This window comes from Sminthopsis crassicaudata, chromosome 6 (genome assembly GCF_048593235.1).
Source record: "Sminthopsis crassicaudata isolate SCR6 chromosome 6, ASM4859323v1, whole genome shotgun sequence".
Taxonomy (NCBI): Eukaryota; Metazoa; Chordata; class Mammalia; order Dasyuromorphia; family Dasyuridae; genus Sminthopsis; species Sminthopsis crassicaudata.
Window position 1 is genome coordinate 151,476,506 of NC_133622.1, and position 19,360 is coordinate 151,495,865.

General features: G+C 33.5%; 1 protein-coding gene across 1 annotated transcript in view; it reads left to right on the forward strand.

The window, feature by feature from the left end:
• Positions 1–18,707, forward strand: part of GPRIN3 (GPRIN family member 3) — a 49,767-nt gene extending 31,060 nt beyond the window's left edge. The window contains exon 2 of the mRNA XM_074272990.1: positions 16,414–18,707. Within this exon, the coding sequence (XP_074129091.1) occupies positions 16,525–18,594 (2,070 nt within the window). The 5' untranslated portion in view covers positions 16,414–16,524 and the 3' untranslated portion in view covers positions 18,595–18,707. The remainder of the gene's footprint in view (positions 1–16,413) is intronic.
• The last annotated feature ends 653 nt before the right edge of the window (positions 18,708–19,360 follow it).

Here is a 19,360-nt window from a genome sequence, read left to right on the forward strand (position 1 = left end):
AAGAGTTGTCTAGTAGACAATGAAATGTTTTACTTTACATCAAGATTTATGATAGTCTTAAAAGAAAGAAAATGAAAGTTTGATATAGGCAGGTTCTACACAACCACTTGTTTGTGTCATATGCCCATGTCTATCCATAACTAAAATGAATGGGAGACTGATTTCAACTGAGGTTTTGAGCTATTATAGAATGGGAATTCAGCAATAGATATTTATATGTCCTGAAGGTGCAATTAGAGGCAGTAGGCATGTTACCACAAATATATTTTGTATGAAGAGATTAAATCTAGTAGTTCCTTTATAACTTTCTTAAAAATCCTGGAAAATGAAAGATTGTGCATTTTGATAGCTTTTCAGTTTTTATCTTTACAGAAAAATACTGATAAAAGGTACTGCGGGAAAAAAAGTGGCTTGAATTCAGAATTTAATCTTATGCTAAATATTCAAAGTAACTTTATATTTTTCCTCAAAAAAAAACTATTGTGTTAGATAGAATTTCAAAGCAAAATATTTATATTTAGAATCAAAGAAACAATTATTTTCAAAATTTCAAAGTCATACACTAAAGTAGTATTTAATGGTATTTATCTCTGAGCTGTGGTTCTTCACACAGACAGGTGTGCTGGTGTCACAACTAGTTTTTGCCTGGCATTTTCTAAAGTCAGGTGTCTTAGTTTTGGATCTGTTGTTGTTCTGCTTTTGTATTTTTACCTTATATGATAACTTAATGTGAATAAATATGTTGAAATTGGTGTCAAAATGAGAAGCTTTAGATATATATCTTATCTATTGGATCTGATAATAAGGAAAATATGCTACACATTGTCTTGAATCTATATTTTTAAAAATAAAATATTGGGGGTTAACATGGGAAAAAGGTGAGAAAATGAGAAGAAAATATTTTAAAAATAAAACCTTTTTATATTTAAATGTTCAGATTTAATATTATGAAGAGGGACTCTAAAAATGGATTAATTGAGAACCCATGAGGGAAAGACTGGCTGGCTTTACAGTGAAATGAAAAACTAAATAGTCTTTAATTTTTTGTCTGTCTATATGGCACATGTAAGGCAAAAAAAATGACTACCATACCTTTGAGTTAAGAGAATTGTTGAAAAAGTTGATTTTTGGTACCTTCTTTAAAAAGGAAATAAATTTTTTGTTTTAATTAGGAGAAATTATTTTATCTTTACGTTCCTTTAAAGGACAGATCACTAAATGGTCTCATTAATATTTTAAAATGTAAAATTTTCATGTTCTTATGTTTTCACTCTTTGGGAAGATTTTTTTTAAGAGGTGGTAGGGTGCTGCTTATTTGTGTAGATCTTGGTTTAAAGAATATAAGTCCTGCCTAAGAATTTGTGGTTAAACCAAAAGAACTTGGATCATCTTAAATCTAATTCTCACCTTAGATGTTTATTGTTTCACAGATGAGTGCTGTTATGAACCACCCAGAAAGTATTAGGCAAGTCAGTATTTAATCATAAATGGTTAAGGAAATCATCTACTTTTTACTGTTATACCTCAAAACAGATATGTATTTTTATTATTATTATAGCTTTTTATTTACAAGATATATGCATGGATAAATTTTCAACATTAACCCTTGCAAAACCTTCTGTTCCAACTTTTTCCTTCCTTCTTCCCACCCCCTCCCCTAGATGGCAGATAGTGCAATATATGTTAAATATGTTAAAATATATGTTAAATATAATATATGTATACATATTTGTACAATTATCTTGCTGCACAAGAAAGATCGGATCTAGAAAGAAAGTAAAAAAAAAAAAAACCTGAAAAGGAAAACAAAAATGCAAGCAAACAATAACAGAAAGAATGGAAATGCTATGTTATGGTCCACACTTATTTCCCATAGTTCTCTCTCTGGATGTAGCTGATTCTCTTCATTGCTGAACAATTAGAACTGGTTTGGATGATTTCATTATTGAAGAAAGCCACATCCATCAGAATTGATCATCATATAGTATTATTGTTGAAGTGTATAATGATCTCCTGGTCCTGCTCATTTCATTCAGCGTCAGTTTATGTAAGTCTCTTCAGGCCTCTCTGAAATCATCCTCCTGGTTATTGCTTACAGAACCATAATATTTCATAATATTCATATACCATAATTTATTCAGCCATTCTCCAATTGATGGGCATCCACTCATTTTCCAGTTTTTGGCCACTACAAAGAGGGCTGCCACAAACATTTCTGCACACACGGGTCCCTTTCCCTCCTTTAATATATCTTTGGGATATAAGTCCAGTAGTAACACTGCTGGATCAAAGAGTATGCACAGTTTGATAACTTTTTGGGCATAGTTCCAAATTGCTCTCCAGAATGGCTGGATTCTTTCACAACTCCACCAACAATGTATCATTGTCCCAGTTTTCCCACATCCCTTTCAACATTCGTCATTATCTTTTCATGTCATCTTAGCCAATCTGACAGGTATGTTGTGGTATCTCAGAGTTGTCTTAATTTGCATTTCTCTGATCACAATGATTTGGAGCACCTTTTCATATGACTAGGAATAGTTTCAATTTCTTCATCTGAAAATTATTCATATCCTTTGGTCATTTATCAAATGGAGAAGACAGATATTTCAAGTAGAATTTTATATGCTCTGAGAGAATTAATTTCATGTTTAGTGGATATGTATCTATTCCTGTATTAAAGTTTCTTAAATGCTCCTCTAATTTGTTTATGATATCACACTTTTGGTTAAGTCACGTATTCATTTCAACCTTGTCTTTAGAGGAGGAAATACAACCTGTCAATAGACATGTGAAAAAAATGCTCTAAATTATTAATAATTAAAGAAATGCAAATTAAAATAATGTTGAGAAACTACCTCAAATACATAAGATGAAGTTCACCAAAAAAGAAAAATGGCAAGTGTTAGAGGAATATGGGGAGATAAGAACTTTAATGTACTTTCTAAAAGTTTAATATTTTATTTTCCTTCAATTACATGTAAAAACAATTTTGATATTCTTTTTTTTTAAACTTTGACTTCCATATTCTCTTTCTTTATTCTCTCCCTCTCACTCTCATTGACCAGGCAAGCAATTTGATATAGGTTACATATGTGTAGTTGTAAAAAACACATTTCCATGTAAAGTAATGGTTGTAAAAGAAAACCCAGACAAAAATACAAAGAAAAATAAAGAAAAAATACATTTAAATCCGTATTCAGATGGCAATAGTTCTTTTTTTCTGGAGATGAATAGCATTTTTCAACATAAATCCTTCCAAATTATCTTAGATCATTGCATTACTGAGAACAACAAAGTCATTCACATTTGATGATCATACAATGTTACTGTTTACAACAGTAAAAATGTTACAACATTTTTCTGGCACTGCCCATTTTATGTATATTAGTTCATGTAAGACCATATTTTTCTGAGAGCATCCTGATCATCATTTTTATAGCATAATAATATTCCACAGCCAGACCCCAATTAATGTATCTCCCCTCAATTTCCAATTCTTTGTTACCATTAAAAGGGGTACTATAAATATTCTTGTACATATAGGTCTTTTTTTTTCTTTTTTATCACTTTGGGATACAAACTTAGTAATTGTATTGTTGAGTCATATTGTTGAATCAAAGAGTATTGATGGTTTTAAAGCCTTTTAATCATATTTAATGCACTTTTGACGGAGCTATGTATGAACTGGTTCAAGCATTCTGAAAAGAAATTTGGCACATGCCCAAAAAACTTGTACATATAACACAGTGAAAATATTACAAGGAATGTAATAGATAAAAAGAGATCAAAGAAAGTGGGAAAGGACACTATAGCATTTTTATGGTAACAAAGAATTGCAAACAGTGGATATCCCTATCTTGAGAAATGCCTGAACAAGTTATCATATATGCATGAAAATTATTTTGATGTAAGATATAATGAAGAAGATGATTTCAAAAAAGTATGGGAAGAAATGAATGAACTGGTGCAGAGTGAAATGAGCAGAACCAGGTGAACTATTTAAACAATAACAAAAATGAAAAATAAAAAATAACAATCAACTTTGAAAGACTTAGGAATTCTAAGCAACACAATGGCCAGTTCTGACTCCAAATGACTCATGATGAAATATTCTTTCCATCTCCACATAGAGAGCTGATAGACTTAATAGAGATTGAGGCATGTTTTCTTTTCTTTTGTTCTTTCTTCTTTTTTGACATGCTTAATGTGGGAATATGTTTTGCATGATTATTCATATTTTTAATGGTTTTTTTTACTTATTTTCTCAATGGATAGGGAAGGGGAAGGGAGAGAATTTGAAACTGAAAGTAAAATACAAGTTGTTTTAATTTTTAAAAATTAAAGTATGGGCATTTAATAAAAGAGAGATTTGAATCATCCAAACAACAACAAAACATAAGCCTATTTCTCAATTTTCCAACACTCTTAAATAACAGAAAGAAAAAAAAAAGGTCTAATTATCCCTAGAAACTATAAATAGAAAAAAACAAGAAAGAGAAAGGCTTCTATGGGGGTTAAAAAAAGAAAAGAAAAGGAACAATTAAGGAACCATTAAGGAATTTCTTTCCTACTGGGCTTATATCCCAAGAGATCTTAAAGGAGGGAAAGGATCCACATGTGCAAAAATGTTTGTGGCAGCCCTCTTTGTAGTGGCAAGAAACTGGAACCTGAATGCATGCCCATCAATTGGAGAATGGCTAAATAAATTATGATATATAAATGTTATGGAATATTATTGTTCTGTAAGAAAGAAGCAGCAGAATGATTTTAGAGAAGCCTGGAGAGACTTACATGAACTGATGCTAAATGAAATGAGTAGAATCAGGAAATCACTATACATGGCAACAAGAAGACTATATGATCATCAATTCTGAAGGACATGACTCTCTTCAACAATGAGATGATTCCAACCATTCTGGAGAGCAATTTGGAACTATGCCCAAAAAGTTATCAAACTGTGCATACCCTTTGATCCAGCATTGCTGCTATTGGGCTTATATCCCAAAGAAATACTGAGGAGGGGAAAATGACCTGTATGTGCCAAAATGTTTGTGGCAGCTCTTTTTGTAGTGGCTAGAAACTGGAAGACGAATGGATGCCCATCAATTGGAGAATGGTTGGGTAAATTATGGTATATGAATGTTATGGAATATTATTGCTCTGTAAGAAATGACCAGCAGGAGGAATACAGAGAGGCTTGGAGAAACTTACATCAACTGATGCTGAGTGAAATGAATAGAGCCAGGAGATCGCTGTATACTTCAATGTTGTATGAAGATGTATTCTGATGGAAGTGGATATCTTCAACATAAAGAAGATCCAACTCACTTCCAGTTGATCAATGATGGACAGAAACAACTACACCCAGAGAAAGAACACAGGGAAGTGAATGTAAATTGTTAGCACTACTGTCTATCTACCCAGGTTACTTATACCTTCAGAATCTAATACTTAATGTGCAACAAGAAAATTGGATTTACACACATATATTGTATCCAGGTTATATTGTAACACATGTAAAATGTATGGGATTGCCTGTTATGGGGGGAGGGAGTGGAGGAGGGGAGGGGATAATTTGGAAAAATGAATACAAGGGATAATGTTATTAAAAAATTACTCATGCATATATACGGTCAAAAAAATTTATTTAAAAAAATGAGATGATTCAAACCAAATCCAATTGTTCAGTGATGAAGAGAGCCATCTATAGCCAGAGAGAGGACTGTGGGAACTGAATGTGGATCACAGCATAGCATTTTCACTCTTTCTGTTGTTTGTTTGCATTTTATTTTTTTTCTCAGTTTTTTTCCTTCCTTCTTGATCTGAGTTTTCTTGTGCAGCAAGATAACTGTATAAATATGTATACATACATTGAATTTAGCATATATTTTAACATATTTAACATGTATTGGAGTACCTGCCATTTAGGGGAGGGGAGGGGGGGAAAAGGAGAGGAAAAATTGGAACAGAAGATCTTGCAAGGGTCAATGCTAAAAAATTACCCATGCATATATCTTGTTTTGTAAATAAAAAACTTTAATTTAAAAAAAAAAAGAAATTTCTTTCTAAAAGTACACAATGAGATACAGATGAAATCAATACTTAAATAAAAGTGATTGTGGTGCAACAACACTGAAATACTATGCAATACTCCCCCCAACATTACAATGTGTGAATCAATGTATTTTGGGGGACTAAACTGTAGAACAAAAGGATATATTTTAAAAGAGAGAGGAAGACGATAAAAGACTAATCATCTATGGTTCTTTTTTTTTTTTTAATTAAGGGAAGATAACTGAAGTCTCTCACCAAGAAGAGTTATAGAAAATTTAGTGATATGGCAAAGGAAGGTTTTGAAATAAGGAGAAAGAAATATGGAATTGTTGAGTCTATTAAAATATCCCCAAGAAGAAAGAGTTCTATTTGGTAATGGGAGATGAGAATATTATAGTGGGTCTAATCTGCAAGGATTCAATATAGAGTTAAATGACTGTTGAGAGAATGCAGTTTCTCTATGGACAGACAATAACTTAATTTTAGAGAAATCAGAGATTCTGAGAATAAATAGCATTAAGAAGAAAAGTAATGCATAAACCCAGAGAAGAGATTCCAAAACAAATGGGGAGTAAATTATCCTAGGGAGTTCATGAAATAGGCATAGATTCAACAATCTGAGACACAGGGATAATTATCTTTGGAACATTGTCCCTATCTTGATTACTTTCCATGAAAAATAGTATTTCTATTATGAAGTACAACAGGAAGAAAAAAGGAACAAAGGGGTCAGATTACAGGGAAATAACATAAAAATTGTCTATAGAAGAACACTAAATTTGATAGATTAGATGATTTAGTTCCATAAGGAATACAAAAAGACAATAGAAGGAATAAGTAAGTATAAAAGGATGAATCAAAGAATAAAAAACAGAAGAGGAAAGGAATTAATAAAATAATAAGATAAACAGAGGCAGTTAGTTGGGGCAGTGGATAGAGCCTTGAAGTCAGGAGGACCTGAGTTAAAAATCTGATCTCAACTGTAACTCTGTTGTGGGTATATAAAAAGTACTCAAGGATAATTTGATTTTACTGATATAAAAGAAAAAAGGGGGGTGTAGTAAAGGGAAGGAGGTCGTTTCAGAAAAAGGGGAAGGAATGATAAAAAGAGGGAAACTACATCCCAGGAAGAGGCATAGAAAATACACCATATCTGAGGGAACTTAGTAAGGGGGAGAATCATTGTGTGAATCTTACTCTCATGAGGAGAGGCTCAAAGAGTAAATAATTAACATATTTGTTTTTCAGAGAATTTTCTCTCACCTCATTAAAAGGGGGGAGAGGAAAAGGGAAAAGGAAAAGGAGAATAAGTGAAGGGACTTGGAGGGAGGGGGGAGGGATACTAAAAAAAAAAAGGGAGGGTTGCGCGTCACAAGGGGGGTCTGTAAATTAAATATCGGGGAGGGGGATCAGGGGGGTCAAGGGAAAAAGCATAATCTGGGGATAATATGATGGCAGGAAATACAGAATTAGTAATTTTAACTGTAAATGTAAATGGGATGAACGATCCCATCAAACGGAGACGGATAGCAGATTGGATCAAAAATCAGAACCCTACAATATGTTGTCTACAGGAAACACACTTAAAGCAGGGAGATACATACAGAGTAAAGGTAAAAGGTTGGAACAGAGCCTATTATGCTTCAGGTAAAGCCAAAAAAGCAGGGGTAGCTATCCTTATCTCAGATCAAGCAAAAGCAGAAGTAGATCTCGTTAAAAAAGATAAGGAAGGAAACTATATCCTGCTGAAAGGTAGCACAAATAATGAAGCCATATCAATACTAAACATATATGCACCAAGTGGTATAGCATCTAACTTTCTAAAGGAAAAGTTAAGAGAATTGCAAGAAGAAATAGACAGTAAAACTATAATAGTGGGAGATCTCAACCTTGCACTCTCAGATTTAGACAAATCAAACCACAAAACAAACAATAAAGAAATTTAAAAAGTAAATAGAACATTAGAAAAACTAGGTATGATAGACCTTTGGAGAAAACTGAATGGCAATAGAAAGGAATATACTTTCTTCTCAGTAGTTCATGGATCCTATACAAAAATAGACCATATATTAGGACATAAAGATCTCAAAATTAAATGTAGGAAGGCAGAAATAATAAATGCCTTCTTCTCAGATCACAATGCAATAAAAGCTAAATTCAGTAAAAAGTTAGGGGTAAATAGACCAAAAAGTAATTGGAAACTGAATAATCTTATCTTAAAGAATGACTGGGTGAAAGAGCAAATTATAGAAACAATTAATAATTTCACCCAAGATAATGACAATGATGAGACATCATACTAAAATCTTTGGGATGCAGCTAAAGCAGTAATAAGGGGAAATTTTATATCTTTAGAGGCTTATTTGAAGAAAATAAAGAAAGAGAAGATTAATGAATTGGGCTTACAACTTAAAAGGCTAGAAAAAGACCAAATTATAAACCCCCAACCAAAAATTAAACTTGAAATACAAAAAATAAAAGGAGAAATCAATAATATTGAAAGTAAAAAAACTATTGAATTAATAAATAAAACCAAGAGTTGGTTTTATGAAAAAGCCAATAAAATAGATAAACCTTTGGTAAATTTGATCAGAAAAAAGAAAGAGGAAAATCAAATTGATAGTCTTACAAATGAAAAGGGGGATCTTTCCACCAATGAAGAGGAAATTAGAGAAATAATAAGGAGTTACTTTGCCCAACTTTATGCCAATAAATTTGATAACTTAAGTGAAATGGATGACTTCCTCCAAAAATATAGGCTCCCTAGATTAACAGAGGAGGAGATAAATTGCTTAAATAGTCCCATTTCAGAAAAATAAATAGAACAAGCTATTAATCAACTCCCCAGGAAAAAACCCCCAGGGCCAGATGGATTCACATGTGAATTCTACCAAACATTTAAAGAACAATTAGCCCCAATGTTATATAAATTATTTGAAAAAATAGGGGATGAAGGAGTCCTACCAAACTCCTTTTATGACACAGACATGGTACTGATACCTAAACCAGGTAGATCGAAAACTGAGAAAGAAAATTATAGACCAATCTCCTTAATGAATATTGATGCTAAAATCTTAAGATATTAGCAAAAAGACTTCAGAAAATCATCTCCAGGATAATACACTATGATCAAGTAGGATTTATTCCAGGAATGCAGGGCTGGTTTAATATTAGGAAAACTATTAATATAATTGACCACATTAATAATCAAATTAATAAGAACCATATGATCATCTCAATAGATGCAGAAAAAGCATTTGACAAAATCCAACATCCATTCCTACTAAAAACTCTTGAGAGTATAGGAATAAATGGACTATTCCTTAGAATAATCAGGAGCATATATTTAAGACCTTCAGTAAGCATAATATGCAATAGAAATAAACTGCAACCTTTCCCAGTAAGATCAGGAGTGAAACAAGGTTGCCCACTATCACCATTACTATTCAATATAGTACTAGAAATGCTAGCCTCGGCAATAAGAGCTGAGAAAGAGATTCAAGGAATTAGAGTAGGAAATGAGGAAATCAAACTATCACTTTTTGCAGATGACATGATGGTATACCCCAAAGAACCCCAAAGACTCTGCTAAAAAGCTACTAGAAATAATTCAAAATTTCAGCAAAGTGGCAGGATACAAAATAAATCCACATAAATCCTCGGCATTTTTATATATCACTAACAAAATGCAACAGCAAGAGATACAAAGAGAAATTCCATTCCAAACAAATGTTGAGAGTATAAAGTATTTGGGAATCCATCTACCAAAGAAAAGTCAGGAATTATATGAGAAAAATTACAAAACACTAGCCACAAAAATAAAATCAGATTTAAATAATTGGAAAGACATTCAGTGCTCTTGGATAGGCCGAGCGAATATAATAAAGATGACAATACTCCCCAAACTAATCTATTTATTTAGTGCTATACCAATCAGACTCCCAAGAAACTATTTCAATGACCTAGAAAAAATAACAACAAAATTCATATGGAAGAATAAAAGGTCGAGAATTGCAAGGGAACTAATGGAAAAAAACTCAGAGGAAGGTGGTCTAAGTGTACCTGATCTAAAGCTATATTATATAGCAGCAGTCACCAAAACCATTTGGTATTGGCTAAGAAATAGACCGGTAGATCAGTGGAACAGATTAGATACAAAGGACAAAAAAGGGTACATCTATAGCAATCTAATCTTTGACAAACCCAAAGATACCAACATTAGGGATAAAAATTCATTATTTGGAAAAAAACTGTTGGGAAAACTGGAATTTAATATGGCAGAAATTAGATATGGATCCACACTTAACACCATATACCAAGATAAGATCAAAATGGGTCCATGATTTAGGCATAAAGATTGAGATAATAAATAGATTAGAGGAATAGAGGATAGTCTACCTCTCAGACTTGTGGAGGAGGAAGGAATTTATGACCAGAGGAGAACTAGAGATCATTATTGATCATAAAATAGAAGATTTTGATTACATCAAACTAAAAAGTTTCTGTACAAACAATACTAATGCAAACAAGATTAGAAGGGAAGTAACAAATTGGGAAAATATTTTTAAAAACAAAGGTTCTGACAAAGGTCTCATTTCCAAAATATATAGAGAACTGACCCTAATTTATAAGAAACCGAACCATTCTCCAGTTGATAAATGGTCAAAGGATATGAACAGACAATTCTCAGATGAAGAAATTGAAACTATATCCACTCACATGAAAGAGTGTTCCAAATCACTACTGATCAGAGAAAAGCAAATTAAGACAACTCTGAGATACCACTACACACTTGTCAGATTGGCTAAGATGACAGGAACAAATAATGATGAATGTTGGAGGGGATGTGGGGAAACTGGGACACTAATACATTGCTGGTGGAGTTGCAAAAGAATCCAGACATTCTGGAGAGCAATCTGGATTTATGCCCAAAAAGTTATCAAACTGTGCATACCCTTTGACCCAGCAGTGCTACTACTGGGCTTATATCCCAAAGAAATACTAAAGAGCGGAAAGAGACATATATGTGCCAAAATGTTTGCGGCAGCTCTTTTTGTTGTAGCTAGAAACTGGAAGATGAATGGATGTCCATCAGTTGGAGAATGGTTGGGTAAATTATGGTATATGAAGGTTATGGAATATTATTGCTCTGTAAGAAATGACCAGCAGGAGGAATACAGAGAGGCCTGAAGAGACTTAAATCAACTGATGCTGAGTGAAATGAGCAGAACCAGAAGATCGCTCTACACTTCAACAACAATACTGTATGAGGATGTATTCTGATGGAAGTGGAAATCTTCAACATAAAGAAAAACCAACTCACTTCCAGTTGATCAATGATGGACAGAGGTAGCTACACCCAGAGAAGAAACACTGGGAAGTGAATGTAAATTGTTAGCACTAATATATGTCTGCCCAGGTTGCATGTACCTTCGGAATCTAATGTTTATTGTGCAACAAGAAAATGATATTCACACACATGTATTGTATCTAGACTATATTGTAACACATGTAAAATGTATGGGATTGCCTGTCATCGGGGGGAGGGAATAGAGGGAGGGGGGGATAATTTGGAAAAATGGATACAAGGGATAATATTATAAAAATATATATATAATAAAAAATTATTAATTTAAAAAAAAATCTGATCTCAGACATTTAACACTTCCTAGCTGTATGTCCTTTGGCAAGTCACTTAACCCCAATTGCCTCAGCAAAAAATTATAATAATAATAATAATAATATAAACAAATTATTTTTTTAAAGTGTAGAATAAAGCCAGGATTGCAGAGTAGAGAAAGCACTCAGCCAAGCTCTTCCAACATTCCACTCCAAACAACTTTAAAATACCACCTCAAATCAAATTTTGAAGTAACATAACCAACAAGATACCAAGATGAGACATTCTTCTAGGCCAAATCAAATTAGGAAGTCAGAAGGAAATATCTATGACTCAGAGATAGAGGTTGGCTCAGAGCCCAAGTAGATGCAACACCAATAGTAGGACATGGTGGTAGTGACAAAATCAGCAGCCACTTCAGAAACCCTCAAGCCAGAGAAAGTAAGGGGGATAGTTAAAAAGAGCTTTGCTACCACTAGACAGGATTAAATGCCTTTTGGCAACTCCATTACCTATTTACTTCTAGTCACAGTTCAAAAGTGGAGTGGAGTACCTTCAATCATGAAGGAGTAGAGTCTCTAAGTAGTACACAAAGAATAAGGAAATTTGAGGAACAAGATTACTTGGGATCCCAGGGTGCAGGTGACTGAGTAGAAAAATCATTTCAATCCAGAGGGATGAGGACCCATTTTGATAAAAGGACAGACCAAAAGATCAGTGATCACAACTCTCCTCTGCTGGCATTACCTTAAAAACATCCAAAAACGTCCAGATCTCCAGAATTACTTTTGAAAACAGCAATGTGAAAAAACCTAAAGTTTAGGTCATTGTTTCTCCCCAGTCCTATGCTAGGAGCAGAGTTCAACTTTAATAAAAAGTTCAAAGTCAAAAAATAGTACTGGATAAATGACTAAACAACAACAAAAAAAGTCTAAATAGCTAGTGTAGTGCCAAGCAAGATCAAGATACAAATTCTAGAGGACAATGTCAAAATAACTCTAAGCAAACCTCAAAGGAAAAAAAAAAGAATTCTAAGGTACCACATCACATCTATCAGATTAATAGAACCAGAACCTAACTGTCACATAAAAATGCCACGTCACAACAAAGGCAGAAAAAATTTGAGCAAAAAAAATGAGCTTAACTATAGAAAGTTACTATGATGATAGGAAGGATCAAGACATGAGATTAGAAGAGGACAATTGTGTCAAAATGGCTGTGTGTGATGCCTCAAAGCAAAAAATATAATTTGGTCTCAGACTGAAAAAGAATTTCCAGAAGAGCATAAAAGGATTTTTTAAAGCAAACTAAAGAAGTGAAAGAAAAATTGGGAAAAGAAATGAGAACATTACAAGAGAATCATAAAAAAGTTACATGGAAATCGATTACTAAATCTTACCTAGGAAAAAAACTCCCAAAAAGTAGAGTTAGCTAAATAGAAAAAAAAAAAAGTGCAAAAGCTCACTGAATAAAATAATTCCTTAAAATCAGAATTGAACAAGTGGAAACTGGTGACTGTGAGACACATGGCAAAACAAAATTTTAAAAAGATAAGAAGGAAAAGAAAAAGAAGATGATGATGGTGGTGATGATGATTGATGATGAAGAAGATGATGAAGAAGTAGATATGAAATTTCTCATTGGAAAACAATTAACCTAGAAAATAGATCCAGGAGAGATCATGTAAGAATGATTGGACATGAAAGCCATGATCCATAAGGGGAAAAAAAGACCTCAAAAGAATTTTTCCCATGGATTACATCAATTTTTCCAAATCCACGTAAAGGTAGTTTTCAACAATCATTTTTATAATGGTTCCAAAGTTTTTATCTTTCCCTTCCTCCCTTTTCTCTCCCCTCCTCTGATACAGCTTAAACAGGTATAATTCTTTGAAACATATTTCCATATTTGGCATGTTGTACAATAAAAATGAAACACAAGAAAGTAAAAAGCAAAGAAATAAACAAATTAAAAAATAAACTAATAAAAGATGAAAATACCATGCATTAGGCTACATTCACTTTTTATAGTTCTCTTTCTGGATACAGATGGCATTTTTCATCCCAAGTCTATTGAAATTGTCTTGGATTACTACATTGTTGAGAAGAGCTAAGTCTATCATAGATGATCAGAACATAATCTTGCTGTTACTGTGGACAGTCTTCTTTTGGTTCTGCTCACTTCATTTATCATTAGTTCATGTAAGTCTTGTCAGGTTTTTCTGAAATCAGCCTGCTCATTATTTCTTATAAAACACTAATATTCCATTACATTCATATATCCTGCATTATTTAACCATTATCCAATTGATAGGCATCCCTTCAATTTCCAAATCCTTGACATTTCACAAAAGAGCTGTTATGAACATTTTTGCATATGTGACTCCTTATCCTTCTTTCATTACCTCTTTGGACTATAAGCTCAGTAGTGATACTGGTAGATCAGAAGGAAAGCACAGTTTTACAGCCATAGTATGTACAGGGCATAGTCTAAACATCATCTTTCAAGAAATTGTAAAAGAAAACTTCATTGATATATTAGAACTAGAGAGTAAAATAGAAATTGAAAAAAATACATACTATATGCATTTAATAACTATAAGTAGAAAAAATTGTAAAAGCTTAAATAGATCATGTGAAATTGCAAACCTTCTGCATAAATAAACTGCATCAAATATAAGAATAAAGGGAATCAAATGGGGGAAATTTGCATAATATTTTTCATATAATGGTATGAAATACAAGATTTATAGAACAGATACAGAAATAGGTAAGACCAAAAGTCATTCCTTGGTAGATAAATAATTGAGCAAAGGATATGAACAAATGGATTTCAAAAAATTAATTACAAACCACTTACTACTATATGAAAAATACTCCTAATCACTAATAAGAGATAACTAAATCAAAATGTCCTTTAAATTCTACCTCAAATTGGAAATGTACCTCAAAGCTGAGAAAAGATAGAATTAATCAATGTAGCAGGGATTATAGAAAGGTAAAACAATTCATTTCTAGGAAACTTATGAATTAATTTTGGAATTATGCAAATGAAGAGACTGAAATATTCTACTATTTGTCCCAGAGATTCTGCTGCTACACTACAAGAAGGCCATTGGTTAAAAAAAAAAAAAAAAGGAGGTAAGGAAGGAAAGAAGGAAAAAAGGAAAGAAGGAAGGAAGAGAAGGGAAGGATAAAAGAAGGGATGGAGGGAAGGAAGAAGGGAGAAAGGAATGAAGGAAGATAGATAATAGCTAGATAGATAGATCAGTGCTTTTGTAATGTGGTTGTGGTAGCGACAAAGAAGTAGAAACCAGCTTTATATCTATTGATTGTAGAATAGCTAGATAAATTATGACATATGAAGATAATGGAATATTTGTGTTATAAAAAATGGTGAATGTGATGAGTAGAGATGTATAACAGGACTTAGCAAAAGCTGACAAAAATGACAGAGTCAAGAAAACAATGTATGCAATGTCATGTAATGGGAAGAACAAACAAAACAACTGAAAAGGAATGTTGCAAAATTATAAGAATAATCTTGGCCCCAACTAAGAAATATGAGAAAATACTTCCATCTACTGCTTTCCTGAAATGGGAGTTATGTGTAGAATACTGTACACATGTCAGATTTTTTTTTTTTTTTTTTTTTTGCAAAGCAATTGGTGTCAAGTGACTTGCCGAGGGTTAACATAGCTTATAACTATTAAGTGTCTCAGACTGGATTTGAACTCAGATCTTCCTGACTTCAGGGCTGGTGCTCTATCCTTTGCCTCATTTAATTGACCTCCCGATTTTTTCAAAGTATTATCTATTGGGGTTTTTTCTCTTCTTACTCTTATTTCTTTTAAACAATACTATATGGCTTAATTTTCTAGGAGGGTGCAGGGGCTGGAGATAGGAGTAAATTTAGACCATCAAATAATAGATAGCAAATATATTTATTTAAATTTTAAGTAATAAAACACTCATTTATGTTTTCTATCTTATATGTTTAAATTCAAAATGTTTATTTAAAGGAGAATATCAGGCAGAAATAAGAAAGCTAGTGACTGGAACTTTAGATAAGTGGCTATTGGTCAGTCACCCTGACATGGAAACTGGCCCAATATTCACTATTACATTTTGCTTCTTTATTAAAGAGAAATATGTTAGATTGCTTAATACCAGTTATCAAGATTAACATTTACATTAATTCCAGAACAAAGTGAAACTTGCTGTTGTCTTTTTTGTATTAATTGGCCTATATATTGTCATTCAATTGATTATATCAAGCATGTTTAATTATCATACAATAGTTTCAGTTTTTGTCTGTATTTTCTTTTTTAAAATCAGGTATAGTTGCTCCTAGTAATTAAATTTTTCCTTTCTGTGAATGCTTAACTTTTCATTATAAACTTTAAATGAAAAAGAGATTTCATAGTATCTCACATCAGATATATAATTTCTCCTCTATGTGAATTACCTCTTAGTGGGAAAAACAATTATTTTGAAAGTCATTTCCTAGTATCTAAATAAAGATATAATAAAATTAGTGGGAGAGGTCTATTCTTTTTATTAATTTGCTTCAAGGCTTCTTGAGAAAGTCAAAAGAAGAAAGGGTTTAGAGTTTAGCATATTTGAAGAAAAATTAAATAAAAGAAAATTAATCCATATTTAAGAGACTTAATTTAGGTACTTTTAGCTATTCATATAATATGTTATTATTGACATTATGTTTTCCTTTTTTCAAAGATTTGTTTGTGGAGGAGTTGTGTCTCATTGTCTTCACGGTGAAGATCAGCTGTCACTCAGCAGGGACACTGTCAGAAGAAATTATAAGAAATTGTCCTAAAGAGCTCTTCCATGGGGACTGTGCCTGACCCACTGAGGTTGACCAAATCTTCCCTGATAGGAACTCCAGAAAAGAAAGAAGATTTTCAAGACCAGAAACCTTCCATTCCCCAGCAGACATCAATCATTGCCTTTACCAATGCTAATAGTCTTCCTTGTTTTCCTTCAGAATCTGTTAGAATTGGCTTGTTAGACCTCAGCTGCTCTAGACCACTAGAAAACATAATGAAGGACTCTGAGCATGATCTTACCCAGACAGTCATGTCTTCTGGTATTTCCAGTGAGGATGAAAAATTACCTCCCACATACAGCAGCCCTTCTAATAGCTCTCAACATCAGGGCAGCAGTGAACATGTAGCACAAATTCCAGGTCCATTTGTAGACTTGACCCATACTGTGGCAAGAGTAAAAGAGGAAAGCAGCCATCCCACACCTTATGATGAGCCAAAGATCTTGACAGATGTTGTTTCTTTGACTTCATTAGAACAATCTTCAAAAACATCTCAGCAGTCTAGCCTCACTACCAAACAGTTAGTATGCTTTACAGAACAAGAAAAAACACTGCAAGCAGAGCATCTGTCCTCTAGATTCAAAGAAATAGGTACAATGACAAGCCTAGATGAGAGTGGATTTGTGGCAGAGGAGAGAGCAAAGAGAACTTGGCAAGATGCTGAAGTTCAGACAGTAATCAGTACGGAGAGCAGAGCTGTCTCTACCAGTCCAAGTATCCTTGCTACATTCTTAAACAAAATTTCTCCTCCTGAGACTCTGGAGGAACAAGAGCATTTGTATATTATTTATCAGAGCAACAGTAACATGAACAATCCAACAGGGCTCTTTGACAAATCAGTAGGTCCAAGAGGAGCACCTTCCCATTTTGATAACAAGAGAGAAGTACATGTACAAGGAGCTACTGGTGATTCTTCAAACATACCAACTTTCCAAGTGGACAATAAGTCAACAGATTCAGCAGCCACAGTCTTTAAAGTGGCATCAAACGATGGAATATCTAACCTCTGTTTCCAAAAGCCATCAAGTGAAAACAAAACTATATGCAAGGAAAAACAGCAGGCAGTAGAAATGGCCAGTGAAGGAGAAACTCAGGTCATTACACAGGCAGTACCTACTACACTCATCCCATCCAATACAAAATCAGTCGATAAGATTTCTACTCATGCATGTAATCAAGCTGATGTAAGTCATGGCTTAGGAAAAGCTGAAACCAAATCATCTGAGTTGTCAACAAAAACTGTTAATGCCTACCAAGCTGAAAGTACCCCCAGTGATCCATGTCATAAACCACTCAGCCCTGACAACGAACTGCACAAATTTGATAGCTTGAATGTCACGGACAAAGGTAGTGCAACCGAAAAGACTTTGCCTACTCAGATAGTAAAAGAAGGAGATCATACTGATCCCAAGGCAGACATAAAACCAAAAATGGAAACAAAAGCAGAATTGCTTTGTCCTAATGCAGAAGGACTAAGTGTCCTTACTCCTACCACAGGCAGAAAGAACCAGGACAAAGCCTCTGAAGAAAGTAAGCAGACAAAGTCAGTTACAAGCCTGGGATTACCAGGAGAGTTGATGGGGGAATCCAGTCCAAATTCTGGTAAACGTACACCCTCTCGGTCAATCAAAGCAAGTCCACGTCGTGCCAGCCGTGTCAGTGAGTTCTTAAAGGAACAAAAACTCAATGTGACAGCAGCGGCTGCTCAGGTTGGATTTACCCCTGGAGAAAAGAAAAAGCTTGGATCTGACGCCAAGCTCCAGTTCAAGCAGTCCAAGCAAGTCAGGGATGTCATATGGGATGAGCAAGGCATGACCTGGGAAGTGTATGGGGCTTCCGTAGACCCTGAGTCACTCGGCCTTGCTATTCAGAACCACTTACAAAAACAAATAAAGGAACATGAGAAACTGATTAATGTTCAAAGCAATCAGAACCGGAAATCCATTTCTTCTGATACATCTTCAAATAAAAAACTTAAGGGGAGGCAACACAATATGTTCCAGGCCATGATGCAGAACTTAAGACGTCCCAACTGTTGTGTCCACCCTGCTCCCTCATCTGTGTTAGATTAAAAGAGAAAATAGATACAATAGTGTGTGTACATTTAGTATTTACATGAATCTTGGTCTATGATAAGGTTATTTCTGTTTTACAAAGAAGTCTGCTAATCACAAGAAAGTGTTAATTTCAGGAAATTGCTTTAATATTTTATGAGGACTTTGTCCATTTGGATGTTGAAACTAAAGAAAGAATATAGGTTATAGAAAAAAATAGTAACACATTTTAGTGTAGGTTTACATACTAAATAAAAATAGTAGGCAGATACAGAAATATTTATGGAAAAAACATTGTAACAACTTCATTTATATTGTTTTCTCATTTTAGCAAACTGGGGTTATTTGTATTTAAATCTTTATTCTGTGTTTAAAAGTAGGGATTTAGCACAAACACTGTTGTACATTTCCTGTTCAAATCTCTAATCCAGAAAATGAGGGGATTGTATAACACCATCTTCAAGTGGTACTACACCTTCCTACTAGTTTTTAAATTCAATAATCTTCCTTCATCAAGGATGGTATCAAGATACAAAAGCTTTAAGTAAAGGATAACTAACATGAAACATGAAACTGAACTTTCATTTATTGATAAAAACAGATTCTGTAAATAAAGGAATTCTTAAAAAGCATAGAAAGTATCCAACATTAATGAATGTTTATATGTACATGCAGACATCCAAGTACATCAGTTTTGCTATAATAGTTGGCAAATATAAGCAAGTTTTATTAAAGACCATCAAGCCTTTTCTTGTATGTAGGAAAGATAATACAGAAATACTAT